Source organism: Hylobates moloch, unplaced genomic scaffold (assembly GCF_009828535.3).
Source record: "Hylobates moloch isolate HMO894 unplaced genomic scaffold, HMol_V3 SCAFFOLD_8, whole genome shotgun sequence".
Taxonomy (NCBI): domain Eukaryota; kingdom Metazoa; phylum Chordata; class Mammalia; order Primates; family Hylobatidae; genus Hylobates; species Hylobates moloch.
In genome coordinates this window covers 6,524,253-6,540,684 of record NW_026652283.1, presented here as the reverse complement: position 1 = coordinate 6,540,684, position 16,432 = coordinate 6,524,253, and the positions used below count along the sequence as shown (strand labels likewise).

General features: G+C 51.6%; 2 protein-coding genes and 1 long non-coding RNA gene across 4 annotated transcripts in view; 2 read left to right on the top strand and 1 right to left on the bottom strand.

The window, feature by feature from the left end:
• The window catches only part of ACRBP (acrosin binding protein), a 24,975-nt gene extending 18,645 nt beyond the window's left edge, over positions 1-6,330 (top strand). Inside the window, exons 10-11 of one of the 2 annotated variants that reach the window (XM_058442294.1) lie at positions 730-854; positions 6,074-6,212. In XM_058442294.1, coding sequence (XP_058298277.1) covers positions 730-854; positions 6,074-6,098 — 150 coding nt within the window. In that variant the 3' untranslated portion in view covers positions 6,099-6,212. Of the gene's footprint in view, positions 1-729; positions 855-6,073 lie in introns of both variants that reach the window. The other variant, XM_058442295.1, reaches the window with a different exon arrangement.
• LOC131384006 (uncharacterized) lies at positions 523-16,432 on the bottom strand. The gene is made up of 4 exons (XR_009214454.1): positions 16,365-16,432; positions 12,841-12,926; positions 9,655-9,794; positions 523-841 (listed from the first exon to the last, which is right to left on the bottom strand). It is a non-coding gene; the product is annotated as an uncharacterized LOC131384006 (long non-coding RNA).
• On the top strand, positions 6,290-8,359 carry LPAR5 (lysophosphatidic acid receptor 5). The gene has a single exon (XM_058442296.1). The coding sequence runs from the start codon at positions 6,290-6,292 to the stop codon at positions 7,406-7,408; it is 1,119 nt and encodes a 372-aa protein (XP_058298279.1). The 3' UTR covers positions 7,409-8,359.

Sequence of the window (16,432 nt, the reverse complement as noted above, 5' to 3'; positions counted from 1 at the left end):
CTGCAACCTCCGTCTCCTGGGCTCAAGCAATTCTCCTGCCTCAGCTTCCTGAGTAGCTGGGATTACAGGCACGTGAATCTTGCCCGGCTAATTGTATTTTTAGTAGAGACGGGGTTTCACCATGTTGGCCAGGCTGGTCTCAAACTCCTGGCCTCGTGATACGCCTGCCTCGGCCTCCCAAAGTGCTGGGATTACAGGTGTGAGCCACCATTCCCGGTCTATTTACTTATTTATTTTTATTGAGACGGAGTCTCACTCTGTTGCCCAAACTGGAGTGCAATGGCATGATCTTGGTTCACTGCAACCTCCGCCTCTTGGGTTCCAGTGATTCAAGCATATTTATGTGTATGTGTGAAAGATGAGTTTATGTCACCACTTTTGGAAGTGGGTTATTAAAAATAACCCACTTCAGATAACCCACTTTATACATTTCAGTTGGACAAATGAGGAAGTGAAATAATGTATCTATGTTAGATATTACGTATAGAAATTACAATATGGTGATGATCAGTAAATGATAGCTATTATTTTTAACATTTACAGAGGTAGGTGCTGGGAATACACAAAGATAAATAAGCCATGGTGCACAGCCCCTCGCTCTAAGAGCTCACAGTCTAATGGGAGGGGCAGACCAGGAACAGCTGACTACCATGCATGGGGAGGGCGCTGATAAACCTGCGCACTGCTGCGGAGGCACAGTGAGGGGACCACATCTGCCTTGTGTTGCAGGGGCGGTCAGGGAAGGCTTTGCAGAGTCCTGAAAAAACACTAGGCTTGCCAGTTGGAGAACGGGAGGCAGGGCATTCCAAGTTGAAGAAACACCACATACAAAGGCAGAGTCCTGAAAACATAAGGTATGTCCACAATTAGTATTAGTTTGGTGTGAATGGAGCAAAGGAGCATAAGGCAGGGGAGTGTATCAGAAATGAGCCTGGTTTTACTTGCTTTTCAGCATGTTTAAGTCTCATTTGGTATTATCTTCATTGTTGAGATTGGTATTTTGCAGAGGAAGTATTTCTTTATTCCCTTTAACTATTTTACTATATCTCTTACAAGTCTCAAACTGTTGATGGTGGTGGTTGGAGGGAGAACAAAACCAAATACAAGAAAAACTTGTGGCCAGGTACAGTGGCTCATGCCTGTAATCCTAGGACTTACAGAGCCCAGGGCAAAAGGATTGCTTGAGCCTGAGTTTAAGACCAGCCTGGCCAACACAGTCAGACCCCATTTCTATGAAAAAAATTTTTTTTTCTTTTTTTGAGATGGAGTCTTGCTCTGTTGCACAGGCTGGAGTGCAGTGGCGGAATCTTAGCTCACTGCAACCTCCCCCTCCTGGGTTCATGCGATTCTCCTGACTCAGTCTCCTGAGTAGCTGGGATTACAGGCACCTGTCACTATGCCTGGCTTTTTTTTTGTATTTTTAGTAGAGACGGGGTTTCACCATGTTGGCTAGGCTGGTTTCGAGCTCCTGACCTCAAGTGATCCACCCACCTCAGCCTCCCAAAGTGCTAGGATTACAGGTGCGAGCCACTGCCCCTGGCCATCTACAAAAAATTTAAAAATTAGCCAGGGATGGTGGCACACGCCTGTAGGTCCAACTACTCAGAGACTGAGGTAAGAGGATCACTTGAATCTGGGAGGTCAGGACTGCAGTGGGCCAAGATCGAGCCACTGCTTTCCAGCCTGGACCACGGAGTGAGACCCTGTCTCAAAAAACAAACAAACAAAAAACTTGTTATAGCCAGGTTTATGACTTATTTTCTTGCAACAATTTAAACAGTTCCCTTTTTTTTTTTGAGACGGAGTCTCACTGTCACCCAGGCTGGAATGCAGTGGCGTGAACTCTGCTCAGCGCAAATTCTGCCTCCCGGGTTCCCGCTAGTCTCCTGTCTCAGCCTCCTGAGTAACTGGGACTACAGGCGCCTGCCACCATGCCCAGCTAAATTTTTTTGTATTTTTAGTAGAGACAGGTTTCACTGTGTTAGCCAGGATGGTCTCGATCTCCTCACCTCATGATCCGCCCGCCTCGGCCTCCCAAAGTGCTGGCATTACAGGCGTGAGCCACCGCGCCCGGCCCTCTTTTTTTTTTTTTTTTTTGAGATGGAGTCTCACTCTGTTGCCCAGGCTGGAGTGCAGTGGCTCAATCTCAGCACACTGCAAGCTCCGCGTCCCGGGTTCATGCCATTCTCCTGCCTCAGCCTCCTGAGTAGCTGGGACTACAGGCGCCCGCCACCACACCTGGCTAATTTTTTGTATTTTTAATAGAGACGAGATTTCACCGTGTTAGCCAGGATGGTCTCAATCTCCTGACCTCGTGATCCGCCTGCCTTGGTCTCCCAAAGTGCTGGGATTACCAGCGTGAACCACCGTGCCGGGCCTAAACAGTTCCTTTTGAAAGTAATAAGCTCGGTGTCTTGGGATAATTGCTCAGGGTCTCAGACAACTTCTCTCCCTAAGATGACATCTAGCCACCCTTGTTCACAGTGGCATTATTCACAATAGCCAAAAGGTGGAAAGAATCCAAGTATTCACTGACAGATGAATGGACGAGCAAAATATTATACAATGAAATACATTATTCAGCTATAAAAATGAAATTCCAGGCCAGGCACGGTGGCTCATATCCGTAATCCCAGCACTTTGGGAGGCTGAGCCGGGTGGATCACCTGAGGTCAGGAGTTCGAGACCAGCCTGACCAACGGGGAGAAAGCCTGTCTCTACTAAAAATACAAAATTAGCCAGGCACGGTGGTGCATGCCTGTAATCCCAGCTACTCAGGAGGCTGAGGCAGGAGAATCGCTTGAACCCCGGAAGCAGAGGTTGCGGTGAGCCGAGATCGCGCCATTGCACTCCAGCTTGGGCAACAAAAGCGAAACTGGGTCTCAAAAAAAAAGGAAAAGAAATTCCTTGGCCGGGCGCGGTGGCTCAAGCCTGTAATCCCAGCACTTTGGGAGGCCGAGGCGGGCGGATCACGAGGTCAGGAGATCGAGACCATCCTGGCTAACACGGTGAAACCCCGTCTCTACTAAAAAAATACAAAAAATTAGCCGGGCGTGTTGGCGGGCGCCTGTAGTCCCAGCTACTCAGGAGGCTGAGGCAGGAGAATGGCGTGAACCCGGGAAGCAGAGCTTGCAGTGAGCCGAGATTGCGCCACTGCACTCCAGCCTGGGGGACAGAGCAAGACTCCGTCTCAAAAAAAAAAAAAAAAAAAAAAAATTCCTTTACATACTACAACATGAATAGATCTTGGAAACATTATGCTAAGTGAAATAAACCAGACACAAAAGGACAAATATTGTATGATTCCACTCATAGGAGATATCTAGAATAGGCAAATTCATTGAGACAGAAAGTAGACTAGAACCAGGAGTTGAATGGGGTGCGGTGGGTAGCACTGCTTAATGACTGCAGAGTCGTTGCTTGGTTGATGAAAAGGTTCTATTTCTGGAAACAGATAGTGGTGACGGTTAAGCAACACTGTCTTGGTCTCTTTTGTTGTTGTTGTTGTTGTTGTTGTTTTTGAGACGGACTCTCAAGACTCTCACTCTGTCTCCCAGGCCGGAGGGCAATAGATTAGGCCTGCTGGGGGAGCACTTGGCAAAACTCAACCCACAGGGCCTTCCCCTGCCTAGCAAGACTGTGCTGTCAAATTTATTCACATGTGGCTCTGGTCAAGACTAGCATGCAATCAGCCTATGAGGCCACTGTTATATTATTATTCCCATTTTATAGATGAAGAAACTGAGAAGTCAAATCATTAAGCTGAACCCAGTTTGCTTTGACCACAAATCCAGCCCACATAGGCACCATGATGCATGTGATGAGTAAGGCTGGGATTTTGTTCTGTATTTGGGAGTTTTGTTTGCTTGTCTGCTTGTTTGACATGGAGTCTCACTCTGCCACCCAGGCTGGAGTGCAGTGGCGTGATCTCGGCTCACTGGAACCTCTGCCTCCCAGGTTCAAGGACTCTCCTGCCTCAGCCTCCCCTGTACTCAGGAGTTTGACCTTTATTCTTTGGATAATGAGGAGGTAGCCTAGCACCTGGTCCAAGGAGGCGCTCCGTAAGACCACCTATTGATTTGTGCTTATTATCTGTCTCCCTCCAGTGGAATGTAAAGGAGGTGGGGGCAAAGACTTTTTGTTTTGTTCCCTGCTGTGAACATGCCTGGAACCTTCTATGAGCTCAGGAAGCAAGGAAAGAAGGAAAGAAGAGATCTTGAGATAGTAACAGCAACCTAAGCATTTTACACACATCATCTTAATCTCCAAAGAACCTCATGAATTCTCTGTCTGTCTCTCTCTCTCTCTCTCATTTTTTGAGACAGTCTCTCTCTGTCACCCAGGCTGGAGTGCAGTGGCGTGATCTCGGCTCACTGCAACCTCTGCCTCCCAGATTCAAGCAATTCTCATGTCTTAGCCTCCTGAGTAGCTGGGATTACAAGTGCACGCCACCACACCCGGCTATCTTTGTATTTTTAGTAGAGGCAAGATTTTGTCATGTTGGCCAGGTTGGTCTTGAACTCCTGGCCTCAAGTAACCACATCAGCCTCGCAAAGTGCTGAGATCACAGGCATGAGGTACCGTGCGGCCCCCTTTCTTTTTTTTTGAGATGGAGTTTCGTTTTGTCACCCAGGCTGGAGGGCAGTGGTACGATGGCAGCTCACTGCAACCTCCGCCTCCTGGGTTCAAGCGATTCTGCTGTGTGAACCTCCTGAGTAGCTGGGACTACAGGTGCATGCCACCACGTCTGGCTAATTTTTGTATTTTTAGTAGAGACAGAGTTTTGCCATGTTGGCCAGGCTGATCTCGAACTCCTGACCTCAGGTGATCTGCCGCCTCAGTCTCCCAACGTGCTGTATTACAGGCGTGGGCCACTACGCCCGGCCTGGCCCTCTTTCTTTTTTGAGACGGGCTCACGCTGTCACCCAGGCGGGAGTGCAATGGTGCACTTGAGGCTCACTGCATTGAAGCCTCCACCTCCCTAGAGTCAAGCGATTCTCTCACCTCAGCCTCACAAGTAGCTGGGACTACGGGCATGTGCCATCACGCCCAGCTAATTTTTAAATTTTTAAATATTTTTTACTTTTTTTTTTGAGACAGAGTCTTGCTCTTTCACCCAGGATGGAGTGCAATGCTGTGATCTCGGCTCACTGCAACCTCCGCCTTCCAGGTTCAAGCAATTCTCCCTGCCTCAGCCTTCCGAGTAGCAGGGATTACAGGCGCCTGCCACCACGCCAGCTAATTTTTTTTTTTTTTTAGTAGAGACAGGATTTTGCCATGTTGGCCAGGATGGTCTTGACCTCCTGACCTCAGGTGATCCACCCACCTCAGCCTCCCAAAGTGCTGGGATTACAGATGTGAGCCACCGCGCCCAGCCGTATTTTTATTTTTTATTTTATTTATTTTGAGATGGAGTTTCGCTCTTGTTGCCTAGGCTGGAGTGCAATGGCGCGATCCTGGCTCACTGCAACCTCTGCCCCCTGGATTCAAGCAATTCTCCTGTCTCAGCCCCCTGAGTAGCTGGGATTACAGTGCCCACCACTATGCCAGGCTAATTTTTGGTATTTTTTTTAGTAGAGATGGGGTTTCACCATGTTGGCCAGGCTGGTCTCGAACTCCTGACCTCAGGTGATCCACCTGCCTCGGCCTCCCAAAGTGCTGGGATTACAGGCGTGAGCCACTGCACCTGGCCCCGTATTTTTTTGTAGAGATGGGGTTTCCCCGTGTTGCCCAGGCTGGTCCCCAACCCCTAGGTTCAAGCAATTGGTCTGCCTTGGCCTCCCAAAGTGCCAGGATTACAGGTGTAAGCCACTACACCCAGCCAAGATTAATTTTTCTGAAGTCACACAACTAGGCAAGTCAGCAAAACCAAGATTTAAACCTAGGCATCCGAGTCCCTGCCTTCAAACCTGGGTGTTTAACACTATACTATATAGTCCTGCTGTAGGAACCTATTCTGGCCCAATGGCAGACTTGAGGCTGAGAAAAGATTCAGAAGGCCTGCCAGTGGAGCTAAACATTTGTGTGTGCAGCCCTGTCTCTGTGTAACTTCTGGCTTGCCTTCCTATTCCAGGTCTCTGCTGCTGACGAAGCTGTGACCAAACGCACCCAACCCTTGGCAGCCATCTGTCCCTGCAGCCATAGCCCACATTCCCATGCCCTCTCTCTGCTTGTTTTGGGACCATGTCTGTACAGCCTCTAGGCCCCAGCCCCGGGGGTGAATGCCATGCCATGACTCTGGTGTGCCCCATGGCATCCCCAGCCTAGCTCCCATTCCCACTTTGGCACGATGTTAGCCAACAGCTCCTCAACCAACAGTTCTGTTCTCCCCTGTCCTGACTACCGACCTACCCACCGCCTGCACTTGGTGGTCTACAGCTTGGTGCTGGCTGCCGGGCTCCCCCTCAACGCGCTGGCCCTCTGGGTCTTCCTGCGCGCGCTGCGCGTGCACTCGGTGGTGAGCGTGTACATGTGTAACCTGGCGGCCAGCGACCTGCTCTTCACCCTCTCGCTGCCCGTTCGTCTGACCTACTACGCACTACATCACTGGCCCTTCCCCGACCTCCTGTGCCAGACGACGGGCGCCATCTTCCAGATGAACATGTACGGCAGCTGCATCTTCCTGATGCTCATCAACGTGGACCGCTACGCCGCCATCGTGCACCCGCTGCGACTGCGCCACCTGCGGCGGCCCCGCGTGGCGCGGCTGCTCTGCCTGGGCGTGTGGGCGCTCATCCTGGTGTTTGCCGTGCCCGCCGCCCGCGTGCACAGGCCCTCGCGCTGCCGCTACCGGGACCGCGAGGTGCGCCTATGCTTCGAGAGCTTCAGCGACGAGCTGTGGAAAGGCAGGCTGCTGCCCCTCGTGCTGCTGGCCGAGGCGCTGGGCTTCCTGCTGCCCCTGGCGGCGGTGGTCTACTCGTCGGGCCGAGTCTTCTGGACGCTGGCGCGCCCCGACGCCACGCAGAGCCAGCGGCGGCGGAAGACGGTGCGCCTCCTGCTGGCTAACCTCGTCATCTTCTTGCTGTGCTTCGTGCCCTACAACGCCACGCTGGCTGTCTACGGGCTGCTGCGGAGCAAGCTGGTGGCGGCCAGCGTGCCTGCCCGCGATCGCGTGCGCGGGGTGCTGATGGTGATGGTGCTGCTGGCCGGCGCCAACTGCGTGCTGGACCCGCTGGTGTACTACTTTAGCGCCGAGGGCTTCCGCAACACCCTGCGCGGCCTGGGCACTCCGCACCGGGCCAGGACCTTGGCCACTGACGGGACGCGGGCGGCGCTGGCGCAATCCGAAAGGTCCGCTGTCACCACCGACGCCACCAGGCCGGATGCCGCCAGTCAGGGGCTGCTCCGACCCTCCAACTCCCACTCTCTGTCTTCCTTCACACAGTGTCCCCAGGATTCCGCCCTCTGAACGCACATCATGACATAGCGCTGTCCGTGCCCGACTCCCAACGCCTCTCGTTCTGGGAGGCTTGCAGGGTGTACACACAAGAAGGTGGGCTGGACACTTGGACCTTTGGGTGGCAATTCCAGTTTAGCAACGCAGAAGAGTACTAAGTGTGGAAGCCAGGGCCTGGGGAAGGCATTGCTGCTGGAAATGGCTTCTTTAAACTGTGAGCACGCAGAGCACCCCTTCTCCAGTGGTGGGAAGTGATGCAGAGAGCCCACCCGTGCCTTTGGGTGGGCGGGGAATTAAACTGCTAAAAGCTGGTTAGATGGAACAGAAAATGGGCATTCTGGATTTAAACCGCCACAGAGGCCTGAGAGCTGAAGAGCCCCAGGTTTGGTGGACAAAGCTACTGAGATGCTTGTTCATCTGCTGACTTCTGTCTAGGATCATGGATGCCACCCCCTTTCATTTCGGCCTAGGCTTCCCCTGCTCACCACTGAGGCCTAATACAAGAGTTCCATATGGACAGAACTAGATTCTTTCTCGCATAGTGACTTGTGACAATTTAGACTTGGCATCTAGCATGGGGTAGTTGGGGCAAGGCAAAACTGACTTAGAGTTTCCCCCTCAACAAAATCCAAGTCCAAACCCTTTTTAGGTTATCCTTTCTTCCATCACATTCCCTTTTCCAGGCCTCCTCCATTTTAGGTCCTTAATATTCTTTCTCTTTGCCTCGCCTCTCTCCTCTTCTCTCTCTCTCCCTCTCTCTCCTTTGTCCAGAGTAAGGATAAAATTATTTCTACTACAGTATTGGTTCTCAAACTTTTTGGTCTCAGACCCCACTCTTAGAAATTGAGGATCTCAAAGAGCTTTGCTTATATTTTGTTCTTTTGATACTTACCATACTAGAAATTAAAGCGAATACATTTTTAAATACACATGCACACATTACATTAGCCAAGGGAGCAATAATGTCACCATGCACACTTCATGAAGCCTCTGGAAAACTCTACAGTATACTTGTGATAGAATGAGAGTGAAAGGGACAAATAACATCTGTGTAGCAGTATTATGAAAATAGCTTGACCTTGTGGACTTCCTCAAAGGGTTGGTCCCTGGATCACACTTTGAAAACCATACTTGTCCTGAAGTATTAGAGTTCATGTCTAACTTCTTCCCAGGGCATTATGTACAGTGCTTTTTATTACTGTGGGGAGAGGGCAGTGCTAAATAAATTAATCACTACTGATAGTCTTCATGGCTCAGGGTTTTCCTGCAGCCCTAGGAGTAGTACATAAAATGGAACACTACCCTGGGCATATCAGAGCAGCAGCCCTGGGGCAGGGATGGAGACCGGGGGGTGGAACTAGTCATACACTCAGGCGGAGGGGATGGGGCTTCTCTGGGGGTGGGAAAAGGGAACTGTGCCGCAGCCAGGAGAGAAAAGTTTATGGGGAAGTTAAGAGTGAGATGGGAGGACAGGAATAGGCTGTCCATTCTCAGCACGCTGGAAGCAAGGGAAATGGGCCATCTACTATTCCTTCCCTCTTTTTTTTTTTTTTTGAGACGGGGTCTCACACTGTCACCTGGGCTGGACACTGCAACCTCCGCCTCCCGGGTTCATACGATTCTCCTGCCTCAGCTTCCCAAGTAGCTGAGATTACAGGTGCACACCACCACACCCGGCTAATTTTTTGTATTTTTAGTAGTGATAGGGTTTCACTATGTTGGCCAGACTGGTCTCAAACTCCTGACCTCAGGTGAATCTGCCTGCGTCCCAAAGTGCTGGGATTACAGGCATGAGCCACCGTGCCCGGCTATTCCTTCCCTCTTCACCCAAGTTGGGGGCTTGGAGGGGCTGCAGAGTTGGCACTTGTGGACATCTTCAGACCCTGACATTACTGAGGGAGTTGTTGCCCTATGTGCGTCCTATAGCATTTCTGTCCCTATGTCTCAACACTGTATTTTTGTGTGTGTGTGCACGCACTGTGTGTGTGTGTGTGTGTGTGTGTGTGTGTGAGAGAGAGAGAGAGAGAGAGTAGTGTGCGTGTGTGTCAGGGTTCTCTGTTTGTGTCTGTTTTAATCCAGGGTAGCCTTTTGTGTGTGCCTTTATGCCAAGGGCTCCAGACGGTGATTTACAGGGGTAAAATGACCCCTGGTGGCCAAATCAGAGAACTGACCCAGATTCCTCAGGGATAGTCATGAAATCTGGGCCTTTCTCCATCTGGGTGGAGATTGGAGCCTGGAGCCTGCAGCCCGGCACTTACCTCCAGCTGCTCTGGAAGAGGCCTGGTGGTTAGCACCTGCTCCATCTCTCTTCATCTTCCAGGTTCAAGACCTGTGCCCTTCCTGTCCTGAGAGCACTGGCAGCGCCAAACCTCGTAGTCCAAAATCTTAGCATTTTGCCCTATTCAAACAGAATCAAACACAGTTTTTAAAGATTACTTGAGTACTTTTATAGGCAGGTACGTGAGTTCCAAAGTAATTACAACTCACGGCATGTATCACTTTCCAGCATGCCATATAATTTATTTATTCTAATTTTTAGAGTTTATCATCTCCGCCACCCCGTCCTATATCCTAGGTAGAATGTAAGTTCTGTGGGGGCATGGATTTTTGTTTGATTCTCTGATGATCCCCAGCATCTAAAACAGTGCCTGGCACAGAGAAAGTGCTCAATAAATATTTGTTGAATGAATGAACAGTCAGATCTTGCTGTGAAGTAGTTTACAATCTAGTGGGAATCATAGAACAAGTAAACAAAAACTATAATGCCAGGCAGAAAACACAAGAATGCAAGGTAAGGTGTTGGCAGTTGGTTTAGTGGGCAATGGGAAGCCCACGGAGGCTCCTGAGTGAGGTTTTGCTCACACTGACAAACTGTGTGGAATAAACTGTAGGAAAATGATGGAGGGAGAGTCTAAAGAAAGACTGGTCAGGGAGCCATTACAACAGCCCAGGACAAGTGTGGCCACGGCCTGTGGAAGAGCTAGATGGCAATACGTTGTCTCTGATGTGAAATCTCTGGTGTCAAAGCCCTGGTGGACTATTTCTCCCCATTCAGATATCCAAAGGCTTTCCATCAAGAGAACAGAGAGGCAAGAACAGATTAGGCCATTTTCTTTTTTTTTTTTTTTTTTTTTTTTTGAGAAGGAGTCTCGCTCTTTCACCCAGGCTGGAGTGCAGTGGCACGATCTCGGCTCACTGCAGGCTGTGTCCCCCAGGGTTCACGCCATTCTCCCGCCTCAGCCTCCGGCGTAGCTGGGACTACAGGCGCCCGCCACCTCGCCCGGCTAATTTTTTTGTATTTTTTAGTAGAGATGGGGTTTCACCGTGTTAGCCAGGATGGTCTCGATCTCCTGACCTCGTGATCCGCCCGCCTCGGCCTCCCAAAGTGCTGGGATTACAGGCGTGAGCCACTGTGCCTGGCCAGGCCATTTTCATAGGGTTCCCCAAGACTACGGGAGCAGTATGAAGTCCAGAGCCTTCACCCCATGCCCTGGAGCTGCTCCATTTAAGGTCTATGAAAATCCAAAGATAGAGAAGGGGAAAATCTTAGACGGAAGGGAATGAGCATTAGCAGTTTTTGTTGTTGTTTTTGAAATGGAGTTTCGCTCTTGTTGCCCAGACTGGAGTGCAGTGGCGTGGTCTCGGCTCACTGCAACCTCCGCCTCCCAGGTTCCAGCTATTCTCGTGCCTCAGCCTCCTGAGTAGCTGGGATTACAGGTGCCTGCCACCATGCCCGGCTAATTTTTGTATTTTTGGTAGAGACAGGGTTTCACCATGTTGACCAGGCTGGTCTTGAACTCCTGATCTCAGGTGATCCGCCCACCTCGGCCTCCCAAAGTGCTGGGATTACAGGCTTGAGCCACTGTGCCCGGCCTTTTAGCAGGTTTAAAAAATACTCTTCCGTATGCCAAGATTTCAAGTTAGCGCTTAAGATGCATTATGTTCTTTATTATATTAAATAATATAATCTGAGTTAGAGATGATGTTTATTCCTTTTACAGATGAAACATCCTGGAGAATCTGAGGTCTTAAGGTCACACAACTAGAAAGTGGCTTGGTCTGTATTTGGCTCCCAAACTCCTGCTTTTTGCAGTATACCTACCTCTCCTTCCTGGGACTTTCTCTCCTGTTACATACCACCCCGGGTTTCCTTCCTTCTCCTCCCCTCCTCATCTAGCCACCTCTTTCAACAGCCTGGCTTGCCTTGAATCTGCTGCATCATCTTGGCCCTCCTCTTCCCGGTTCTTCCTCCATGCCCCTAATCCACTTGCCCTACAGCACACCCGCCCCTTCCCTCTCCGTTTGTCTCAGCCCCCTGTTTATTGAACACCATGTGGCTGTAGGGGTTGGGGGGGTTGAGAGCTGGCTCACTCAAGGTTCTAATTGTGTTGGGCCCTAAAATACACCACATCGAGGGCCCACACACAGGCAGGATGCCTTAAGACTTCATGCAGTTGGCCATGACTCCCCTCCCCCAGCCTGTGATGTACCCTACATCTCCAAGGCAGCACTCCTGATTGTGTACACTGAGCAGGGACCATCCCTTGGTTCACCCTTCCTCAAAGTCTGTCTCCTCGGTAGAATGGTCCCTCCACATGGTGAGAGTAGCTGGGAAGAGTAACAATCATTAATTTTTTTTTTTTTTTTGAGACCGAGTCTTGCTCTGTCACCCAGGCTGGAGTGCAGTGGCACGATCTCAGCTCACTGCAACTTCTGCCTCCCAGGTTCAAGTGATTCTCCTGCCTCAGCCTCCCGAATAGCTGGGACTACAGGCGCCCGCCACCACACCCAGCTGGTTGTTTTTATTTTTAGTAGAGACGGGGTTTCACCATGTTAGCCAGGATGGTCTCCGTCTCCTGACCTCATGATCCGCCCACCTCGGCCTCCCAAAGTGCTGGGATTACAGGCATGAGCCACCGCTCCTGCCCTTAATTATTATTATTATTATTTTTTTTTTTTGAGACAAGGTCTTGCTCTGTTATCCATGTGGAGTGCAGTGGTGCCATCTCCACTCACTGCAACCTCCACCTCCCAGATTCAAGTGATTCTCCTGCCTTAGCCTCCTTAGTAGCTGGGATTACAGGCATGTGTCACCACGCCCAGCTAATTTTCGTATCTTTAGTAGAGACGGGGTTTTACCACGTTGGCCAGGCTGGTTTTGAACTGGCCTCGTGTGATCCGCCTGCCTCTGTCTCCCAAAGTGCTGGGATTACAGGTGTGAGCTACCACACCCGGCCACAATCATTAATCTTAAAAGACATTTAGGAGAGCCAGGGCAGAGGTAAGGGATATCAAAGGAGGGCAGAGATTCTTCCTTCTTGGTCCTCAACCATCTTGAGGATGGAATTCCCTCGAGGCTGCCACCTGGGGTCCCATGGAAGAAATGGGGAAGGGAAGGTTAATCTCACACAGGAAGGCCCTGGGCAAGTTGGGGTAATTCTCACCATGTTGTCCTTGCCGGAGGAGCACGGAAAGTCCTGGAAGGTGAACTTTCTCACTCAGGATTTAGGGAATCCCAAAGGATCCAGGACTTTGGAATCAAACAAATCTGGGCATTAATTTCAACTCTCTCACTTCTTGGCAATGTGGCTTCAACAAATTTCTTGACCTCTCTGAGCCTCTGTTTTCTCCCATTTCTCTGTGAAATGGGGCTCATAATATCCACTTATTGGGTTATTGTGAGGGTCAAGGAGCCCACCTTTGAAAGGTACTCTAGAGGCCCCATAAGTGGGAGCTCCTTCTTTCCAACAAGAGCATGGGGAGGTGAGACCATTGATCAACTCTGCCAGTGATGCCCAAGGGGTGTTTCCAGAAGACGTGAAGGGCTCCAGGTGAATCCTCACCCAGACAGAGCTCTGCCAGCAATCAGAACTGGGACCACGGGAGGTGGTGAGCAAGGCAGGCTGGGCACGTTTCCACGGTGCTAGGTCAAGCAGGAAGTCTTTAGGGGCAGCGACTGGCCTGTTGCCCTCTGGGGGCACTCTCTCCCCACTAGGCCCATGTCCATCCCACAGACCAAGGAGGAGGTGGGAAAGTGCAAGACAGGGGGAAGCTGGCTGGAGAACCAAGCAATGGAGAAAGGGCAAGGGAGGAGGCTGGAGGGGAAGCGAAGGCCCAGGCAGGCACGGGGTGGGGCTGGGAGAGGGGCCCAGGGCAGGAGGGCGGGAGAAAGCCTGGGAGGGAAAGCGCCGACCAGGGAGGGAGGAGGGACAGGGAGGGAGGCCGGCGGCGCTGACACAGCCTCGATGTGTGGAACGGGCTGGGGTTTGGCCCACAGGTCAGGCGTCTGGCAGTATTATGGGATGGAGAGGCCTTAGGAGACAGGGAGAGTATTATGGGCTGGAACAGCCTTAGGAGACTGGGGAATATTATGGGCTGGTGAGGCCCGGCTCCAACTGGAGGCGGGAGGAAGGGGTGCGGGGCGGGAAGGGGGGGTGGTGGTGGTGGAAGGGAGTATTATGGGCTGGAGGCCTCCTGCGACCAGAGGCAAGAGTATTATGGGCTGGCAAGGCCTTCGGTGGCCAGAGGGGGGAGCAGCGGGGGATGGCACCGGCTGCATGTGACTGAGGGGGGGCCAAGTTGGGGGGGTGGTGAGTGGGGGTGGGGGAGCTTATTATGGGATAGCTCTTTGTACCTACTGCGGGGACTGCTTCTCCAGAAGATATTATGGGATGTCGTGTGTGGGAGGGGGAGTGGGGCTGGGGGGATTATTATGGGATGGTGGTGGAGAATGGGGAGGGCCTGAGGAGCTCTTCTCCAGTCCCCCCACCTCCTCAACCCTTACTCGCTTACCATCCTTTCTAAGGTCACCATCCTCTCTCAGACGCCCCAAGAGGAACACCTGAAACCCATCTCTCTACACACATAGACTTTGGGCACCTCAACCCATCCGGGCATCTCCCCTAACTAGCAGCCACCTCCGGGGTGCTGAGGGGAAAAGTAGCCCCTGGCGAATGGGGAGAAAGCCCTAAAGCAGGGTGGTGGTGGCCAGTGGATCACACCTTCCACCTGCACAACGGCCTCCTCTGCACCCTAGCCCCTTATACCACCTCCTTCCCCTTCTCCCTGCATCTCACAAAGTGGGGGCCCTGGATCCTTCTCCCCTCCCCCCTCCCCTCCATTTCCTCTCCAGCTCCCTCCACAGCCGTAACCAGTAAAACAGGCGGCCAGCTATTATGGGATGGCTGCTCCCAGCAGCTCTGCAGGGAGGGGGCGGTCACCGCGGAATGTCTCTTGTGGGTGGCTATTATGGGATGGCCGCCTCTCTTTTTTTGGGGGGGGTAAGGCTGGCGAGGAGGATTATTATGGGATGTGCCCTGCACAGCTGGGTGGGGCTGTCCAGGAAAGGTGAAACTCTAGGGAGGGAAGGAGGAGGGAGGGAAGGAGCTGGGGAGGGGAGGGTGAGCCCTGGAGTCGGACCTGAGGCCTGGCAGGAGTAACTGGCTGGAGAGGTTTCTTTGGTGACAGCTGTTTGAAGGGGCCCCTGGGGCAGGCTCCAGCGAGCCAAATCTGAACCCTGGACACCTGGGTCCTTTAAACAGCTTGTGCGCTACAGGGTTGCCCTGTGAGTCCGGGGCCTGCAGAGCTGCACTGCAAATGAGAACTGAGAGGTTCTGGCCGGGTGGCATACCAAAGGGAGTAGTACTCATGGATGGCCATAGTACCCTTCCATCTTTGTCTTCCTGGGTTTGAGCCTGGGGACCATAGCTCAGGTTGGGGGATTGTGCACGGAGCGCTTTGCTCAGGTTGGGGGGTTGTGCACGGGGCACTTTGCTACCTTGCAGTCACACCCAAAAAACAGACACTAGGTTGCCTCCTGAGATACAAACACCTGGCATGTCACCCCCAAGCCCCACGTGATCTGCATCCTGTCTAGCCTTTGGAGTGCACTGTCACTGTGGCTTTTCTTCCTTCTGTTGTCTCCCCAAATCCCCTTTTCTGACAGAGCAGGAGAACACTGTGGCCCCTTGGACCTCTTATGAACAGTTTTTCAGGTTCACACAAAACAGAGGTGTAAGGAGACGAATTATAGAGCAAATGCTAAAAACTCCATGAACAACCCACTCTGAGTGTTATTCTAGGTTCTTCTGTACCATGGGATGAAAACAGAACTCTAAGGTAACTGGTTAGAGAGGCTGCCCTCCTGGGTGCATTAATTAGGAGATTATCCCACCCTTAGTCTCCGTGGGCCAGTCGTGCTAGTGGTTTATTTATAATTTATCTGGGAGGGTAGGACGGGGCTAGAGGAGGGAGGGGAAGCGTAGAAGCATAAGGACTACAAAGCAACACACCAGCACACACCTCCGAGCCCTTTCTGGAACTCAGGAAGAGAGGAAGGGATTTTAACTTTCTCCTTGTTGTGGTGTGAGGGAGAGGTAGGGAGCAAGAGCAGCAAAGGAAGAAGTGGGTAGAACCTACAGGAATAGGGACACACGGTGAGTAGTGGACAAAGGATATATGGATAAATAAAATGTGGATATTTTTAGTCCCAGGCAGGAGGCTGTGACTACCCAGTTAAACACTCTCTTACTGGTTTATATGGACAGATCACTGTGGAAATGAGAGTATGGGTATGGGCAGATGGAGATATTGCAGAGGGGAATTTGAGGCCCAGAGACAGGCTGGATCCCCTGGAGAAATGAGGGTAGAAGAGGGCACAATAGGCATCTGGCAGCCCTCTGTAGGAAGGAGAAACTTCCCTGAAAGGAGGTGTCCCATATCATGGTATCTGAAAAGAGCTGCCTCCTCACCCCCCATTGTGGAACACAAGTTTCATTCTTAGTACTCAGAGTAAGTATGGGAGAGGGCTTGGGTAAGTAAATGGGGCCCAGTCTTGATGTCGAGAGCATTTAACGAGGGAAACTGGAAGCCTTGCAGAACGGGGGAGAATGGCCCGCTTGCCACAATGAGTGCAGCAAGAGGGTGGGCCAGGGAGCCGAAGGGAAGGTTGGAAAAAGAAAACACCTACTTCAAAGGTGACAGGGAGCTTTTGACAGGACCTGATGTCTTTGATGCCGAAAACTCCAGTCCTAAGAT